At 36.7% G+C, this 17,564-nt stretch overlaps 2 protein-coding genes across 3 annotated transcripts in view; one reads left to right on the top strand and one right to left on the bottom strand.

Moving 5' to 3' along the window:
* The window catches only part of CEP128 (centrosomal protein 128), a 93,471-nt gene extending 78,509 nt beyond the window's left edge, over nt 1-14,962 (bottom strand). Inside the window, exons 1-8 of one of the 2 annotated variants that reach the window (XM_077784014.1) lie at nt 14,840-14,962; nt 13,694-13,733; nt 12,082-12,239; nt 10,634-10,720; nt 9,107-9,233; nt 8,057-8,178; nt 6,849-6,940; nt 6,097-6,169 (exon numbers count right to left, since the gene is read on the bottom strand). In XM_077784014.1, the coding sequence (XP_077640140.1) occupies nt 6,097-6,169; nt 6,849-6,940; nt 8,057-8,178; nt 9,107-9,233; nt 10,634-10,720; nt 12,082-12,225 (645 nt within the window). In that variant the 5' untranslated portion in view covers nt 12,226-12,239; nt 13,694-13,733; nt 14,840-14,962. Of the gene's footprint in view, nt 1-6,096; nt 6,170-6,848; nt 6,941-8,056; nt 8,179-9,106; nt 9,234-10,633; nt 10,721-12,081; nt 12,240-13,693; nt 13,734-14,782; nt 14,812-14,839 lie in introns of those variants that run through there. The other variant, XM_077784013.1, reaches the window with a different exon arrangement.
* The window catches only part of TSHR (thyroid stimulating hormone receptor), a 56,657-nt gene continuing 52,817 nt past the window's right edge, over nt 13,725-17,564 (top strand). The window contains exons 1-2 of the mRNA XM_077784407.1: nt 13,725-13,760; nt 14,510-15,169. Coding sequence (XP_077640533.1) covers nt 13,725-13,760; nt 14,510-15,169 — 696 coding nt within the window. The remainder of the gene's footprint in view (nt 13,761-14,509; nt 15,170-17,564) is intronic.

Genomic DNA, 17,564 nt, shown 5'->3' with positions numbered 1-17,564 from the left:
AGAATTACCTCACTTTTTCAATTCAAGCTGCTAGCAGACAGCACCCTCTTGAGGCAACAAATTAAATTTATTTTGTTAAAGATTAGTAAGAAAAATATTTATGTATCATTTCCTCCCTACCTTAAAACTAATTATTTTAAATCACTAGAAAGCAATATATCCATTATCAAATTATAATTAGATAAAAAAAAAAAGATGGAGAGAAAAAGAGATAAAAAATAAAACACCATTTGACTATTAGTTTTATGTATGTGGAAGTGAATAAGTTCTCATCTTTCTATGTTAATCTTCTATTAGCACTAGGCATATGCACAGATAGGAAATTTTACCATGAGCAACACAACTTATGTAGTAACAGAAAGACAATTAAGGCTACACTTATGATCTGGATTTCACAAGGTTTAGTGAACAAAACACTTTCTTTACAACAGAATACTTCTCTCAGAAAACACTTCTTGTTTATGCAGTCAGATGAACAGTCAGCTTACAGTCTGGAATATTGTATCTTTTCCTAAAACCATCAAGAGATGCCTGGTACTGCATCAAACCACACACTTGCATGAAGTTATGAAAGCTCTGCAGCCAAAATCCAGAAAAATTACTTACTAAAAACTAATGTATAAAAAAAGATAAAGACCACATTGCAATGTTTGTTTTGACAAGTACTGCTTAGTGTTACTTCTCAGAATTCATAAAATACTCCACCTAACAGAAACAATGATACTGTATACTAGGAACAGAAAATAACACTCATTAAACTTGTTATATCTTTGCTGAAACCAAGGAAATAAGCTGTCATCTTTTTCCCCATACATATCTAACATAAAGAAACAGTAATGTTTTAACATTTTTTTAAAGTTTTGACTAAGTGCTTCTGAAGACAGAAACTTTCTCAGCTCTCTCATGCACCTTTTTCAATGAAGTACTTTCTTAATAGCTTTAGTGCTATTAAGCATTAATTTAGTGCACTAATTATAATGCACTATTAAGAAAGAAAAATACAATTTTGACTTAACAGAAGATTCAAAAGTAACATCACCCCCAAAGATGACATTCCAAAGGAGAGTTCAGCAACTTCTTCACTGTCCTGTGTCTAGCATGCACAGCAGATAACATGACACGAGGCAGCACTAGACAGGCTTTAGATTCCTGCAAAGTTCAGATTTCATCACAAATTATCACTAACACAGAACAGGTAAGAAAGTAACTTCATGAGGTGATTTGCCTTGCCTCTGACTTGTTTCAACTCACTACAGAATACAATTGTTGTATTATTTCTAACAAGGTACTAAAAAAAATGGATTATGTATCATTACATTTGTCATGGAAATTTCAGCTACAGACATAACCCTCTTTTAACAAGAAAAAAAACCCACAACCAACACAAACCACCAAACATTTTGATGCTGCTTATAACTCCTATTTTTTCCCATACTGTGTACATTGGTATGGTATTAGTAACACCTTTGCACTTCAGCAAGGCTTTAATCTCCCACAAGAATTAATTCCCCTGTTTTTGTAGCCCCTCTGACCTTCCTAAGATTGTCACAGTGCCTGTGGGATACAACAGTAGGGATTAAAAAAAATAATTAGAAACAATATATTAAGTAGTACATGCAGAGTAAACATAAAAACATACTCGTCTTGCTTTGTCCCAAATGACCCTGACTCAGAACAACACTTGTACCATGAAAGTATGTACCTTCACCTCTGAATGTTAACAAAAATCTTAGTGTAGACAAGTGCTTCACCAAAGGACAGTACAAAGAATATAGAGGCTCTACACAATGACATTAAATACTAGCATTAAATTACTGCATTCAGAACATATTAGAATGTGATTTCAAGCATGCATTTTTAGCAGCAGAGACTAGCTGAATAATAATGATGACACTAGAGCTGCGTCTCCACATACAGCTTTCAGGTAGCAGCAAAATCTATGAAAACAGATTAAGCTATCAAAAATTCCTCCCCTCCCCCACAATTAAGCACGAAGTACAGAATGTCCTTTTTAAAACCAGGGTGACACTTAAGTCACGGCAGCTAAATATAATCATGTGGAAGATGCTAGATGCTTACTGTACAAAAAGCACCATCCTACTTACTGAATTTCTGCCCTGTTTTTCAGCTTTCCACTGTTATTTCTAGAGCAAAAGTCTGCTAGAAATTTATTTCAACAGATTTTGCTTCTGCTTTTGTTATAACCCATTTTATCATCAATGCATACTTGAAACAGGAGTATTAAAATCACAAAAAGAGCAAACTTTTTTCAGAGATATAACTTTAAATATTATTAAACTTTTCCCTCGTGGCAAATTATAATGTGTTATACCTTTTACAAGTCACCTGCATAGCACCAAAAATCCCTATACCAGATCTTCTGAGGGACAGTTCATCTGACAATAGTCCTGGCCCTCTGAGGTATCATAACCACAGTAACTCCATTTAAGACCATTTCACTTGACACTGCTGTCTTCTTCCAGAGACAGTCTGCCATCATTTTTTAACAGCACCATCTCAATTAAGCATCTACTTAATTTTAATTAAATTGTGCTCTGGTGAAGTTGTTTTTTAAGTATAAAGATCAGCATCCTGTGCTATTTGAGATGAGCTTCCATCCAAGCAATTGCAACAAATTATCTAAGAGGGCTATCTTATATAACCATAAAGCAAGTAAATATTCTTTTGATGGCTTATATGCCTGTCTAGCCAACATCCAAACCCTTTTCAAGAACTAAGGAATCTCACAAAATGTATAGCTAAGAAAGAGATTTTGATATAGAGAGCTGTAGAACCATAAAGGCTTTTTAGTAAAACTGCACATCGATTCTCCAGTACAATGCCATGGAGAGTGCTTGACTTGAAACAGGCACTCAACCTTATGTGCAAGTCACCACCTTCAATGTCATCTGGTTTTTATACTGGCATGGAAAAGCTCTCTTTACAGGTAAAATACTGTGCTTTGATTGTGTTGTATGAATCCTAAAATAATCAAATCCAGCATCAAAAAGGCTCTAAGAATCGTAAACTCTAATAAAAAATAAATTCTGAACTAGTGATTCAGAATAACTGTAGTAACTTAGACTTTTATCATCCCACATCTACATACAGACAATTTCCAAACAGCTCCAAATGTACCAAACTGTAAGAATTTAGATATACGTCTCTAAAAAAATACTTAAGGACATTGTACTGCAAAGAATGTTTCTACTGTGAGCTCATCCTGTGAAATTATCAAGACTTCAAGTTCACAATTTATTGCCAAAAATCATACAGCAGAATATAAATACAAGGATGGCAAAGCTCAAGGTGATAAATACTCCCAAGCCTAAAGGTACTAAGGACAAAAGTTCCTGCACAACTTTGCATAAGGAAGTTTTGAGAAAAAAAGTGTTTTCTCTTACCCAATTCACTTTCACCAATGACAATCAATTCTGTATTAAGCAATCTCATTAGGAGCATTCCTAAATGCATACACATACTAAAGGATGTCAAATATCTACAATAACAGACTCTAGCTGCTACATGCACTCTAATCTCATGCTTTGCGATGCATACCACAAGTTATTTTTATTCTTAATATCCATACTAAATTCCTCGTTTTTGCATTTACCTCATCTCACTGATTCTGCCAGCCTCATCAGGTAATCGCTACGCTTTGGGCAAGGGATCCACACCTAGGATCAGAGAGCAGTGGTAAAGCAGCAGGGCACAATGTTGCTACCACTAGGCTTTATAAGTGGTGAGGAATTGGCTGGACACAATAGTGCGTTAAGTCAGAATTTTTGTCCCAAAAAATCCCTGAAGAAACTGAACAATCTCCCAAGTTAAAATTGGGGGTAAAAAATTAGTTAGATTTAAAAACCAAACAAATAAACACTCTACAACAACTAACAAAATAACCCAAAGACAAAACACGTTAACCAAAATACAGAAAATAACAAAATACCCAAAAAACTCCCAAAAAATAGATCACCAAAAAAGTGGCAGCTCCTCTCACAATATATAATCTATTTTGAGAACCCCTTACTATAAGACAAGATCATAAAGACATGCAAGTTATAACAAAGACTAGACAAGTTCCAAAAAAGAAATCCACAGAGGGATTATTACTCATTGCAGAAAACAGACAGATCACTTCCAGACCAAGAAGCTCCTAACTCACAGGTGATTAGGCTTATATTTTATAGAATTATCATTAGATGACTTTCTGTTCTTATATTGTACACTAAACTTCCACTTTTTGGCCATTCACCATACATGGCTAGATCCTTCCTAATGACCTTTTTCTTCTGCAAACTGAACCCAAGGAATTCTTTTATCTTTTTAAGGAAGTCTTTGAATTAGTGGCTCTTTTTAATTTTCCCCTTTTTCTTTTTTCCCCCTCTCCTCTTTCCAGTCTTCTTTCCATCTGGCTTTATGATGTTCTTCATAAAGTCAGTAATCAGGAATAAGGAGAATATTCCAGCTGAATTCTTTTTAGTCTTACACATAAAAATCATCTCACTGCAGCTTACTGCAGCATTTGTGTCTTCACTAAAAGAATATCAGTAAATATTTCAGTTTTCATAGCTTTATTGCATGATAATGTTCCTTCCCAACTAAGAGACTTACTGTTCTGATATTGCCTTTACCATTAATGTACTACAGAAGACTTCCTTGTTATACCTCACCTCTCTCTCTCCTCTTGAAACCCTACTGTAGGAGGTCAAAGAGCTATTTATTTCTTTTATTAATGAACAGATATTGGGTGCCTCCATTCCAGAGAACTGAGGAAGGTTTGTTTCTCTCACACAATGGCACTGAACAGGTGTAATGTAGGCACTTGTAGAAGCTATTTGCTTGAGAACCACTTTGGTTAAAACTGAATTTGCTAATTTCCTGATACATGAAAGAGAAAAAATAAGTATACTGAGAAGTCTTCTACAAGAAAAACACAGCATTTTCCAAGTATCAAGAATTCCTTATCAGATAAACTTACTTTATCCTACCACGCTACTAGGAGAAATCAAAATTAACATTCTAACAAAGACAACACCATCATATTTCTCTACAAAGGCTGACAAGGCAAGTCTTCTTTCCCTGATTGACCCTATCATATCAAGAATATAATTGGCACATATAGAGTCTCTTGAATCACTGTCCAACTTAATCTAGAGACAGGAATTTACACAAGTATATTTATTAAGTCTACTGGTACTAACAAGTGGTCCATGCCAATGATATTGTTATCAGTGACAAACACATCACTACAACCCTTGACAGAGCATTTAGTACAAATTCATACAATTTTAGAGCAAGATGAATCACCTATGGGGAAATATGCACATATAACACTTACTCTGAAAAGCCAACTTTGCTATTAGTATCACAGTAAATGCTTACATAAAGCATACACTCAAGTCTTATATGTCAAGAATTATCTACAGGATTCTCACGTACTGTATACTAGGGTGGTTCTCAACTTCTCTGCTTCCTACAGCAATATGCTGTTTGACTTTGATCTCAATAGCAGATATCTTTCAGATTTAAGTAACAAACTGCAGTTAGTCTGCTTCCAGCAGATACAGGAGACAAAAAAGAAAAGACTGTCACGGCTGTCCTGCCACCTTTGCTACATTTTGTCAGGAAGCCTCCAGAGAAGAGCAGCCCAAAGAGACTCCTTCTACACAGATGATAAAGATTGAAAAGAACAGGGAGGGAGGGATGGAGGAAGAAGAAACAATAGTATGTATCATCATAATATGGGAAAGCTTGTATCTTTCCAAAGGTACCTTCAACAATTATAACAGCATTCAAACCAATGTTCAAAGTTAAAAAGAAGCTTTCTCCAAGGCTGTGAATTTTGAAACAGAAAAATTCACAATACACACACCTGTAAAACAATTGTACTTAAAACAAGTACCTGAAATATAAAACTTGTCTTGTTGATTTCATTATCGAAGGGTAACATTTCAACAACCTATAGCAGCCCAAATAAGATCATGTTCATATCAGTATGTCCTACCAATTTCCAACACATACATTAAACTAGAAGCCCACATCTGGTTTAGAACACTAGATTTAAATAATCCTTTTCATGTTAGTCACACTCACCGTTTCTTGTCTTTGGGACTCAGTAAGCTTTTCAGACAATTCTTCTAGAGTCTTTCTTAATTCAGCATCAGTCCTTTATAGAAAAATATAAGTAAGATAATATTCTACAGTGCAGAAGCTAAGTAACACCTATGATAATTTTAAGCAGCAACAATCCCCCAGAATTTTTTGCTACTTCACTTTGTTCTACAGCCTGCTGATAATAATTTATAGCATAATTAGAAATAAGCTTCAAGTGGAAAATTCATGATAAAAAGCATTCCCATTCCTCAAGTAAAGAAACAGTGCATCTAAGCATCAGGTCAAGTACAAGGTCTACACAGTCCTTTTGAACAGTCCTTTCCTACTAGGAATTAACAGTCTAACTCCTGTTATTGAACAAAGCACCACATGTTGAGAAATTATATACATTATGGTCTGCAGAAGAGCTTGCCCTAAAGGGACTCCAGTAACAAGAACAAACTAGAAGCAAAGCTGAAATAAAAAAAATCCCTAGTCCTTGTCATTTTGTGCACACATGTAAAAAAGCTGGTAAAAGCCCCATATATTATACAAATTGGAACCAGCAGGTGTTATTGACATTTATAAATACTGCAGAAGACAACATAAAACAAGCAGTTTTATGTTCATAATCCTGCTTTCATCTACATTTTGCACAATTCCTCATTCTCCCCAAAATTATTTTTTTAAATAAAAGAGTTGAAGAAATTTTCCAACACTGTTCTTCACATGGAGTTATAGTCTGTGTATACCGATTTCTTCTTGAAAGCTCACGACTGATGTCATCTCCCAGGCGAACTTGTTCACTGCTGAGATCTCGAAGAGACTGGTGGAAAGAATGCAGCTGAAAATGGAAGTACACAAATTATGCTAAGGCTTAGGAACCCTTTTTGATATGATATTCCAAAACTACATATCTACACATATACACACCTTTTAAAATACAGCAGATAAAAATAACCTAAAAAATAATAAAACCTCCATGAACTATAGCCGAGCCTGGATGATTGGATGAGGTTTGTGCACTTCCATTTCAATCCACCCTTCACAATACTTGCTCATTGTAGTTTAACTTTCAGCACTTTGCTAAACCGAGTTTCCTATGGTTTTTTTCTGTGGTTCAGAGCTTAGACACTATACCACCCTTTAACCTAATGCAAAGCAAATTGAAATATCTGAACAAGTAATGTTCATGAGAGACATATTTCATGTTACTAGCTATTACTATTGGTAAAACAAAGTTCTGCCCAGCTATTTATGTTACTATAAATAGATTACATAAGAACTTGAAGTGAAACAAGCAGAACAGTATAATGTATTCAGCAACTACCAAGAATAGGTATTTTACCTTGCCCAAGACTTTACACACTCTTTTTTTAGATCTTGGGGAAAAAACAAAAAAACAAAACCATATATATACTATCCTCTGTAAAACTTCCAATTTTCCCCATTCAGCAGGCTCCTAATTTATCATCTAAGTTTTAGGAGCAAATAAAAAATGAATAGGTCATTCATTCTTCATGGGATAGAAAGTGACAGTTAATCCATCTAATGCAACCTATTGCTGTCAATAATTCCATGGCTGTGTCCTAGATTTAAACCTAGATCTTCTTCAACCAAGCTGACTGCCCTCAACATTCAGACACAGGCACTACTACCACTCCTGTGTGATTAACCAGAAATTCCAACCTGACCTGAGAGACTTTGAAATAACACATTGAGTTTTCAAAATGTATTTGCTAAGAAGGAGAGGGACTTAAATGTGTTAAAAGTTTGCATTAAACTTCATGACAAATACAAGAGGTGGTTGCCTAATGAAAAAAGCAGGTAATATTGAAAGCACAAATCATAACTGAAACATTCTTAGCTACATCTTCAAAATCACCTCATTTAATGTAAAAGCAGTCTGGTGACCACACATTGCCTGCTTGGAACAGCAACTCCCATTAGTGCTCTGTACCTGCTCCACGTTATCTGCCTCACTGACAAACCGGACACTCGCAGATCTGGACCTTCGGTGTTTATTGCCCTGGGAGTCGCCATAATCCCTGAGAGGAGAAGTGGGCAGGAAGTGGCAATTGCCTGCAGGAGATATGATATGAAAGAAATAAGCAGGCAGACAATATTTTGTATGGGATATTTTTCATTTTGCTTCATGAGAAATGCTTCTTTCATCTTGACAATGTCCGTCTAGGTCACTTTACAGACAAAACTACTGAATTACATATCATGCATATGACTCTCAGCTCTCCTCGGGATTCTTCTTCAATTTAAACATTTCTTATCCATGACATACAAGTATTCCAAAAAGAGGAATTGTTTCTCCAAGGAGTAGTTTTTCCTCAAGTTTTATTTGCCCAACCAACCACTTTTTCCTCCATTTGAATCTATCAGAGCTTCAAATTATTATATTTCACAGCTTTTGCACAGAAATGAAATTTTTAGAACTTTCTACTGAAATATATTAAATATTACCTCTCAAAGGAATACTCCTCCCAAACATACCTTTTCCCAAAAATATAATGAGTTTTCTGAGACATATACGGAAAAAAAACCCTACTCTTTTGTGTGTCATAAATAATTTCTGTTTTTTTCTTTTCCACCATTTCCAAACATCCATAATCACATGCATTTAAAATTTAAATTCCCTTTTTGCTGTGAAGCAAGCTTCAGAAGCTGCAATATCTTTTGGATTTAGCCTTAACTTGTATGCACCTACAACTCATGCAGTGGAAAATTAATTTCCTCAGCTGAAAGAATCAACGTTTCATATACATCTCCTGGGATATCAGCAAAAAATACTAACAGAAACAGAAAGCTGGAAAAATTTACCACATAAACAACTGCATAACTTAATGCATGTCTCCCAAATTTCTGAACTCAGTTTCTTTGAAATAATCAATGATGGCTTTCCATCAGACTACCTCTACACATTTTTCTTAATTTCCTCTTTGCATAACACAGCCATATGACATAACTCAAGTATACTCAAGCCCTTTAAGCATTTTACCTGATATTCCTTCTCCATCCAGGTCACTGGGATATAAGCTTGAGAGAGAGGCACTTCTCATTCCAGAGTTTCGTATTAGTCGCTGGCTCCTTAATTGACCTATAGATTGCTGCAGTGTTTCTTTCAGCTGTAGAAAAGTTGTAATTTATTGAAATATGAACACAAACTTGTTTTTCAAAAAGCATGGAAAATGTTATTTTTCTAAAAGTCATTAAGAGAATAGAAGCTGTTCTTAAGCCAAGTACAGCTATGAATTAATAACAGCTTTTCTTCAATATCTCATATATCACATTCCTGTAATTATAGTAAAACACGCTTCCAACATTGGCAGCTTCAAATATCAAGTTTCTTAAAACAGTGGTGCACCACATGGTGCACTACCATGAAAATTCAAAAGTTTATCTCCTACAGCCAAAATAAGAACTATTTGCCAGCAATGCTCATTAACAGTTCTACAAAATTCAAAAAATAACCTAAAAGAAATTATTTTTTTACTGGAATTCTTCCATCAGCCCTACCTGGATTCAATTTTACATGGCTATCAAATTTCCCTAAGCAGCTTTACAGAAACTTCTATTTTTAGAAGTTTCACTTCCAGGAAAAGGAAGCCATTCTCAATTTAAGAATAAAGAACCAGCTATACTCAAAACTTAGATATTCATTTTTCAAACTTACATCTCATTCTTTATAATTACATTTGTTAACTTTGGCTCTTAGCCACTTGCTTTGTTACACCTTTATTTGACTATGCACAAAATAAAGGCTTTCCTTTTTCTAAGTGAAATTTGTAAACAATGGATTAATTGATGCTTTACTCCTGCAGAATTATACAGTGTTGGCTCTCTTTCTCTGAAAAAAACAAGCTTTCTTTTCCACACATTTGCTTCTCCACTCTCTACCTTCACATGTAAAATAGCCTACATTTCATACATATCTGTTTCAAGGCAGCACCTGCTACAGCTTGTTTGTAACCGAATTGTAAACCTCTCTTGGCCTAGCAGCACTAATTTCTTTTGTTTTCTCTAAGACACCTGTTTTCAAGTTTGTAGAAGTTTGAGTTTCTAAAATGAGAAGACTCATTTCCGAATTTTCATCCTTTCTGTAATTTAGAGCAAGCTGGTCAACAGATCCAGAAACTGTTGTTTCTGAATGACAGGACAAAAGGCTACACCAGTATGACCACAATCTCATTCCCTGCTGTAATTCAGCATTTGTCGTATCACTTCTTCCTGCAAAAGAAACATGTTCACTAATATTCTATTTCAGCTACACATCTTGTATTTTGCATTGTACCATAACATAATCTATTGGGTGTTTATAAACCAGAGAAGCCTACAAAACCTGTCAGAATTTCATTATATAACATATAAATATATTATGATTTAGTTTGCTCAAATAAATATTAAAAGTTTTTGTTTACAGCTACTTAACTTCTTATATATTCTGTCCATTAATGCCAAGTTTTCAACTATGAATTCTACTAATGGAAAATACCTAAAAAGTTAAGATAAACTGAAAGTTGCTCACAGTTGTTATGGCTTTGGTTTGTTCCTTGTTGTATTCTCTGTATTGTCCTAGCAAATGGTCAACATGTCTTAGATTTCTGTTGGTATCCTTAAATAAAAAAATTATAGGAAAAAAGTCAAAACAGAAACTTCCTCTAATCAAACATTACTGTTGTCTTTATTCTTATTGATTTCTAAGATTAAATTGAAAACACAAACCCCTTCTAAAGGGTTTAGGCATTCAAAATCCTATTCAAGTAACCAGAATCTGAAGGGGCACAGCATGCCTAAAGGGAAGAAAATGAAGAAGAAAACAAAACCAAATGCTATCATTTCAGTACAACAGTAAGGCCTCAGCATCAAATAAGAAGTCTTTTCAAGTTTCAGCCATTGTGTAGAAAAACCTTTTTAATCCAATGATTTTAACATAACCTGCTTGTAGAAAAGAATAGTTATGTGAGAAATAACAAGTTTTTGAAGGTGAACACACTAGGTAAGATCACTGCATGAATATTCTCTGATCAGATAAACACCTGGATTGGATGGAAGATCTGCTGAAAAAAAGCATAAAGTCCATAAAAAGCTATTAGCTTAAAATCAGAATTTCAGAAGAGCAGCTAGAAACAGGTTTGACAGAATCAGAATACCAAAGAATCCCTTTTTAAAAGTAGTCAGACTGTATTCGTATTATTATCTTTTTTCTAGGTTGATGTTTATTTTCCAGATAAGTAGTTTTGATGTTTAAATTTACCATTCTATATTGATTTTTCTCTTCTCATCTATTAAAAGGAAAAAAAATATTGCTAGCCAAACAATACATAATAAAACATACACCCATCCACTCCAGGTATTCAGAACTGTCAGCTAGAGAAGAATGGGAATAAATTCTCAAGAACTAATGGTGTCAGAATAGCTAAATGTCTCTTCCCACTTGCAAAACAGATATTCCCTCTGCACCCTTCACTTTTTCTTCCTCTCTTACAAGTTTAGAAATAACGCTTCTGTCAGTGTTTTTCACATCTAGAAAATATTTGCAATGTAAGCTCCATCCTGAAGCAATTGACCACTTACATATTTATCAGAAATTTGGAAATTTTACACAGTACAAAGAGAACCAAGACAAGGCTGAAACTTTCTGCAAGAAAATTTCATACTGTTTGTGAGAATCTAACAAAGCTGATTTGCCCTTATTCAGTTTGCTAACTTTATAAATAGTATTCCCCGACACATCATTGTTTCTAACAACATTCTATTACTGTCTGAAATAGCAGCTGTACAAAAGTGCAACAAGCCAAGAACTTTCAGCTCAAAAGCAGTATGATAAATTTCCCAAAACCATTTTTGGTTTGCACAGAAAGCAATATTTCCCATCTGTGCAGTACACTCCATAACTTTAGAAATGAAAATTTGACCCTGTGTTACAGAAATGTAGGTTCTATAAATACTTTAAAACCGTATTTTGTAAACAACCTGCAAAGTGCTTGCTAAAGTATGGATCTTCTCTGTAACTTCCTCAGCACCATAGTTCTGAGCTCTGCTGTGGGATGCCCTCAAAGGCCGCCTTCCAATCCGACCCGTAAGTAAGTTGTCTGAATCACTGGATGAATCTGCCATCAGTACAATGAAGCCTAGGCAGGAAGACCAGAAAAAGTAACGTGTTAATTCCTGTCTGTAACTGAAGTCTTGTACAATATTCCCAAAGCAACTTCAAACTCAGATTACATTTGCCTTTCTGGTTTGGATTAGCAGGATGTACTTTTGAAGCAGATCTTCCAACTGCTCCTCAGTTATTACCTCTGTTCACACTACGAAGCAGGGTCAAAATGGGTCAAAAGGCAGAGCCTCTTGCGAGCAAATTAAATCAAAATATGCAATCTCACTGTTTCCAAATTTTCAGTACCCATGATCAAATCACAGCCCAAAGCAAATTCTCCTCCCCAAACACAGAGTGAAGACATCAATATTTTATCAATCTTCCTGGTCTGCAGAACCACTCTCCTTTACCTCACAGTACTCACTAAGATGTCTTCATAATGGGGATTGCTAAATCTCAAGGATGGCAAGATAGAGAGAAAACAGATCAACAGTCATCATATGGGTGAAATCAGTAAGATCAACAGACAGCTGTGCCTAGTATAGTGAAGTCACATAGTAACTGATTAAAATAACAACCCTCAAAAGGTAGGCTAGATTGAAATTTTTTCTTAAACTATTACACACTGCAGCAGTTTGCCTTAAGGTCATGGAATGACTTGGTGAAAGAAGAAATAGACTGGCAAATTCTTGAACCCCTGTAGTCAACAAAAAAAAAAAAAGTCACAGTAAAGATGATGTTCTTCCAGCCATGAGAGCTGAAATTTCCAAAAGAAACCATGGATGGATTCAAATATTATATTGTATTGTATTTCATCTGGAGGCAGCTTGATGTTTTTCCAAATCTTTATATTTAATTTTTAAAAGGTTGTAAATTGTGTTACCTAGACTTGGATAAAAACTTTTCAAACATGAAAGAACAACAAATCAACGTGCTCAGTCTTTGCTCAAGTACATCAGTATTCCTTCTTTTTTCTGAACTGGTGAATTTACCTCATCTTTCCTCTTATCTCACCTCAATAAAGCACATTTTTACTGACAGTATCAGAATTCTTTATTCCAGCGCCTCACTCTAGTCAGCTGCAATGAAGTCTTAATGAGACTGAAAAAGAATAAACACTAAGCACTGGGAAACAGAAATCATGGGATATTTTCAAAGACAAAGAAAAATAAAATACAACACTGGTATAAACAATAACATGGAATAATATTGACTTTACTGTAATTTGGTAAAAAAAAAAAAATCAACAAAACCCAACAAAGAAGTAGACCCAACCATAAGAGCCCCAACTACTGAAAAGCAAAGACTGAAGGAAAAAAAGGGAAATAAAGATTTACAGCAAGAAAGATTAATGGGTTTATTTTCAATTGTCCTAAAATAGGACCATTAAGGTACATACTAGTCAAAACACAGAAAAAGGTCAGTAATCAAGGTAAAAATAAAAGAAAGCACAGGATAAGGAGAATATTTTGTCTGAAGAAAACTTACTATTTATGGTTAAGCATTCCTCTTGGTTGTCATGAGCAACCTAAAAGGAACCACAAGTACTTTTAAGGTGAAGAAGCTGTTTCACATAAGTCAATATCCTCATTTTTAAAGGAACTATGCAAGTTTCACTTCAAATTAAAAAAAATTAAAATCACAAATAAGTGGAAATTAGTAGAAATGTTCTATATGCACATTTGCCTATCAATTGAAACAAACAAACAAAAAGGTTTATCACTTTTTCCATAAACCTACACTAATTTCAACACATGATCATATCAGCTACTTGACAGGAAGAATCATTTGGCTCTTACTGGTTTTTAGTTCTACCCAAGCAGATCATAACCTTTGTTGAGCTGATGAAAAGCATCAGTACTCGCTGTTTTCCTTTCCTGTAGGAAGCAGAGCATTTCAGCTTCACTGAGGACATTTTGAGATCTGCCAGGTAAGTAGAGCTGACAATCTCAACATCAAGCTCTCCAGCTCAAGTAAACAAAAGATAAAGTCAGTGTACACAAGCTGATTATTCCTCAAGTATTTTATTTGTTCAGCTCCACACAGACTAATCTATCACTAGGTAACTAACTTAGTGTTAAAGGAATGGTTGAAGCCTTTTAGCTAAGACTGAGCACTACGAAAAAAAATATAATAATCATTTCAGAAAGGAACAACATGACACCTGAAAAGTCCTTTCTTTTAGTGTTTGTATTTGAGCCCGGAAAAACGCGGGAAGGTGATCCCATATGGTGATATTTCACCATCGTGCCTTAAGGGATCAGTACCACATTTTATTACCAATTTGTCACACCGTGCTCCCAGCACACTTCAGCATCACGACACAGAGAACGGTTCCTTCGCACTGTAAATAAGCAAGTAACGTTCCCTCTGGAAACCCTCCTCCTGCCGAGCACGCAGGGAACTTCACTAACACCCGCCTCCAGCTCGGAGAGCCTCCCGGCTCTCTGGCCCAGGCGGGCCCGTGGAGCGCAGAAGGCGCCGGGGCCGCCGCCGGCCGGGCCTCCGGGGCGCCCCGAGCCGGACAGCCGCCCCCGCACACCGCCCGCGCGGCCCTCACCGCACCCCGGCCCTCACCGCACAGCGCTCCGAGGCGGGGCCGCCCCGTCCCCGGGCACCTCCCGCCCGCCTCACCTCACCTCGCCGCTATGGCAACTTGAACTAGCCGCCCTGCCGCCGGCTGCCGGGGCCGCGGGCCGGGCGCCGGGCCCCCCGCAGCGCTCCATGGGACTCGGAGTCCAGAAGCCGCGGACCCGCCATGGAAAAGGCAGAGCGCGGGACTTCAACTCCCAAGAGGCTTTGCGGCGGCGGCGCGGCGAGGGACGGGCAGGTCCCGGCAGGTCTCGCCTTGCCGGGCCTGCGGAGAGCGCTGGTGGCAGCGTGGGAGGTTCCGCAAGTGACGCGGTGTTTATGAACGTTGTTTGGTGCAATCTTTATGAAATACACATTGGTGTTTACAAACATGTCAGCTAAATGACTGCGAAGAGCAGAAACAAAAGCTGTTGCGCTGGTAAAGCCGGCGAGTGTGTTCCGCTTCCCAGCAGAGGCTGACGGCTGGGGAAACGAGAGCAGCTGTTTCTTACAAGGAGGCAGCTCCCTTCCTGTTTCTTGACTTTCTCTTGTTTCCTTAAGCCACCCATTTCTCTGCTCCCAAATGTTGTGTCCATTTCCCTTGTGTGCAGTAAAAATGACCAAATATTACACACTGCTACTCTGACTGGCCTTGAAGAGAGAAAAGGGATAAAGAGTGTTGTGGCCGATTACAGGAAATGTCTCCTGGGCCTCTGAAACTCGGGCAGAGCTAACAGTCGCTAGAATATTTGGTCACCTATAGGTGAGCACTCCAGCCAGAGGTAAATATAGTGAGCTACATAGTATGTCTATTGCCTATGGAATCCTCTCCAGGCAGTGGCCATTGGCCTTTGAGCACAGGAATAAGGTGTGGCTGGCAAGCTATAGTGTCTACCTTCATTCCTGTCCTGCAGGACTGTTTGAGAAGTTCACAATACAGCAGGCGTGCTTCAATGCCAGATGATTATATTGATGCACCCACTACAGTTTTTGAGAGTCATATTTTTGGAATTCTCTTTTTGAAGATAAACAGTACTGTGATTTTTTTGTTGTTTGTTTACTTTTGTCATAAGGTTGTTAAATATGCGCATAAGACTGCTACAGTATATCTTAATTTCTCATCATCCTCATTCCAAACTGATTTAACTGTGCACAACAAACCTCTATACAAGACATAATTATAAAGAAGGTGTTTAACTTTACAAAAACAGAACCCTTTTATTTTATTAGATGAATTTGAAAACATATATCCCAGCCTTCTGTTATCTTAGATGCTGTGTTGAGACAGTAACATGATGGTGCTTGCATTTAGAGAGGCCAGCATGGTCTTTCTACTTTAGGTTAGTGCTGCTTAATTAATGCTGTTGTGCCAATGCTGTTGTGCCCCTTGGCTAATACAAATATATAATACAAATGCAGATCTTGGCTAAAACCTTAAAAAAAAAAGGAAATATTATTCTGAAATATTATTCTAATAATATTCTGAAATAATATTACACATATATATAAATAAATGTGTATTGAGTCAGAAGACACAGACCTTAAGGGTAGAAAATCCAGAAGGATTACAACTTTTTAATTTTTTTTTTTTAGCTTAAATTTAATTTTTTAAATTTTTGTGTTTATCACCAATGATGCCTTTTCATGCTATACTATTTGTCCTCCATGACATGTCATTATTCATGTAAGCTTTCAGGAGATTGTTTTGCTATTTATTTCATAAGGCTATCAAAAAAAAAAGAAAGCCAACACAAAATAAATAACTGTCCTACAGGTTTATCTTCCATGGTACTCAGAAAATGAGTTATTTTATGAACAACTATCATAAATGCATAAAAGAGGAGAAACACTATATGGTAGATGAATTGTCTCCTAAGTCAGTGAGTTTAAAAGCCATTTTTTATTTATGATTGTTGTAATATACAATCAAACTCTTCTATTAAACATGCTGGTCTCCTTATTAAAGGAAGTGTGTGCTATGACTCAAGTCAAAGAAAAGTGCAAGATCTGAAGGTCTGAAGACTGAATTATGAGGGCAAATTCATTTCTAAGCCTGGATGCCCATGCAATAGATGCAGACAGAGCAGAATTAAGTCATAGATGACTAGAAAGCTGACTTTAGATGAAGAGGCACAGGGAATGTAAGCCTGAGGGAAAAAAAATATACAGAGAGAGACTTAAATCCATAGGCTAGCATAGCCCTGGGATGCACCCATGGCTGCTGAGGTAGCTACTGACATGATGAGGGACACCAAGATAATTAATCTCTCCATTGAGGAAAAACTGAGAAAGCTGGACTGTCTAGCCTGGAAAAGAGAAGGCTTGGAGGATCTCATCCTTGTATATAAATACTTGAAGGGAACTTGTCCACTGACAAGGCAAGAGGCAATGGGCACAAATGGAACAGGACTTTCTATCATCATCAGGGAACTCTTTTCAGTTTTGAGGGCAACCAAACACTGGCACAGGGTGCATGAAGAAGCTGTGGATCTATATCCTTGGAATAATCAAAAGCTGTTTGAACTGAACACAGTTCTGGGCAACCAGCTCTAGGTGACCCTGCTTGATCAGGGGCTTGGGCAGATGGCTTCCAGGGTCCCTTCCAATTTCAATGATTCTGTGACTCAGTGATTCAATAACTCTTTCTGTAGACAAATTTACCTGCCTGAAAACAGCTCTCATCATTCTTACCTAAACAATTGCTTAAGGCCAAGAGATAGTTTGATCTAGCTCTTCTCTCTGAGCACTCTTAAGAACCAACAGCCTCAGCCTTTATAAGGCTGTACCT

This window comes from Lonchura striata, chromosome 6, assembly GCF_046129695.1.
Source record: "Lonchura striata isolate bLonStr1 chromosome 6, bLonStr1.mat, whole genome shotgun sequence".
Classification (NCBI taxonomy): Eukaryota; Metazoa; Chordata; class Aves; order Passeriformes; family Estrildidae; genus Lonchura; species Lonchura striata.
The sequence above is the reverse complement of the archived record's forward strand: the minus strand, read 5'-3'. Positions and strand labels throughout refer to the sequence as shown.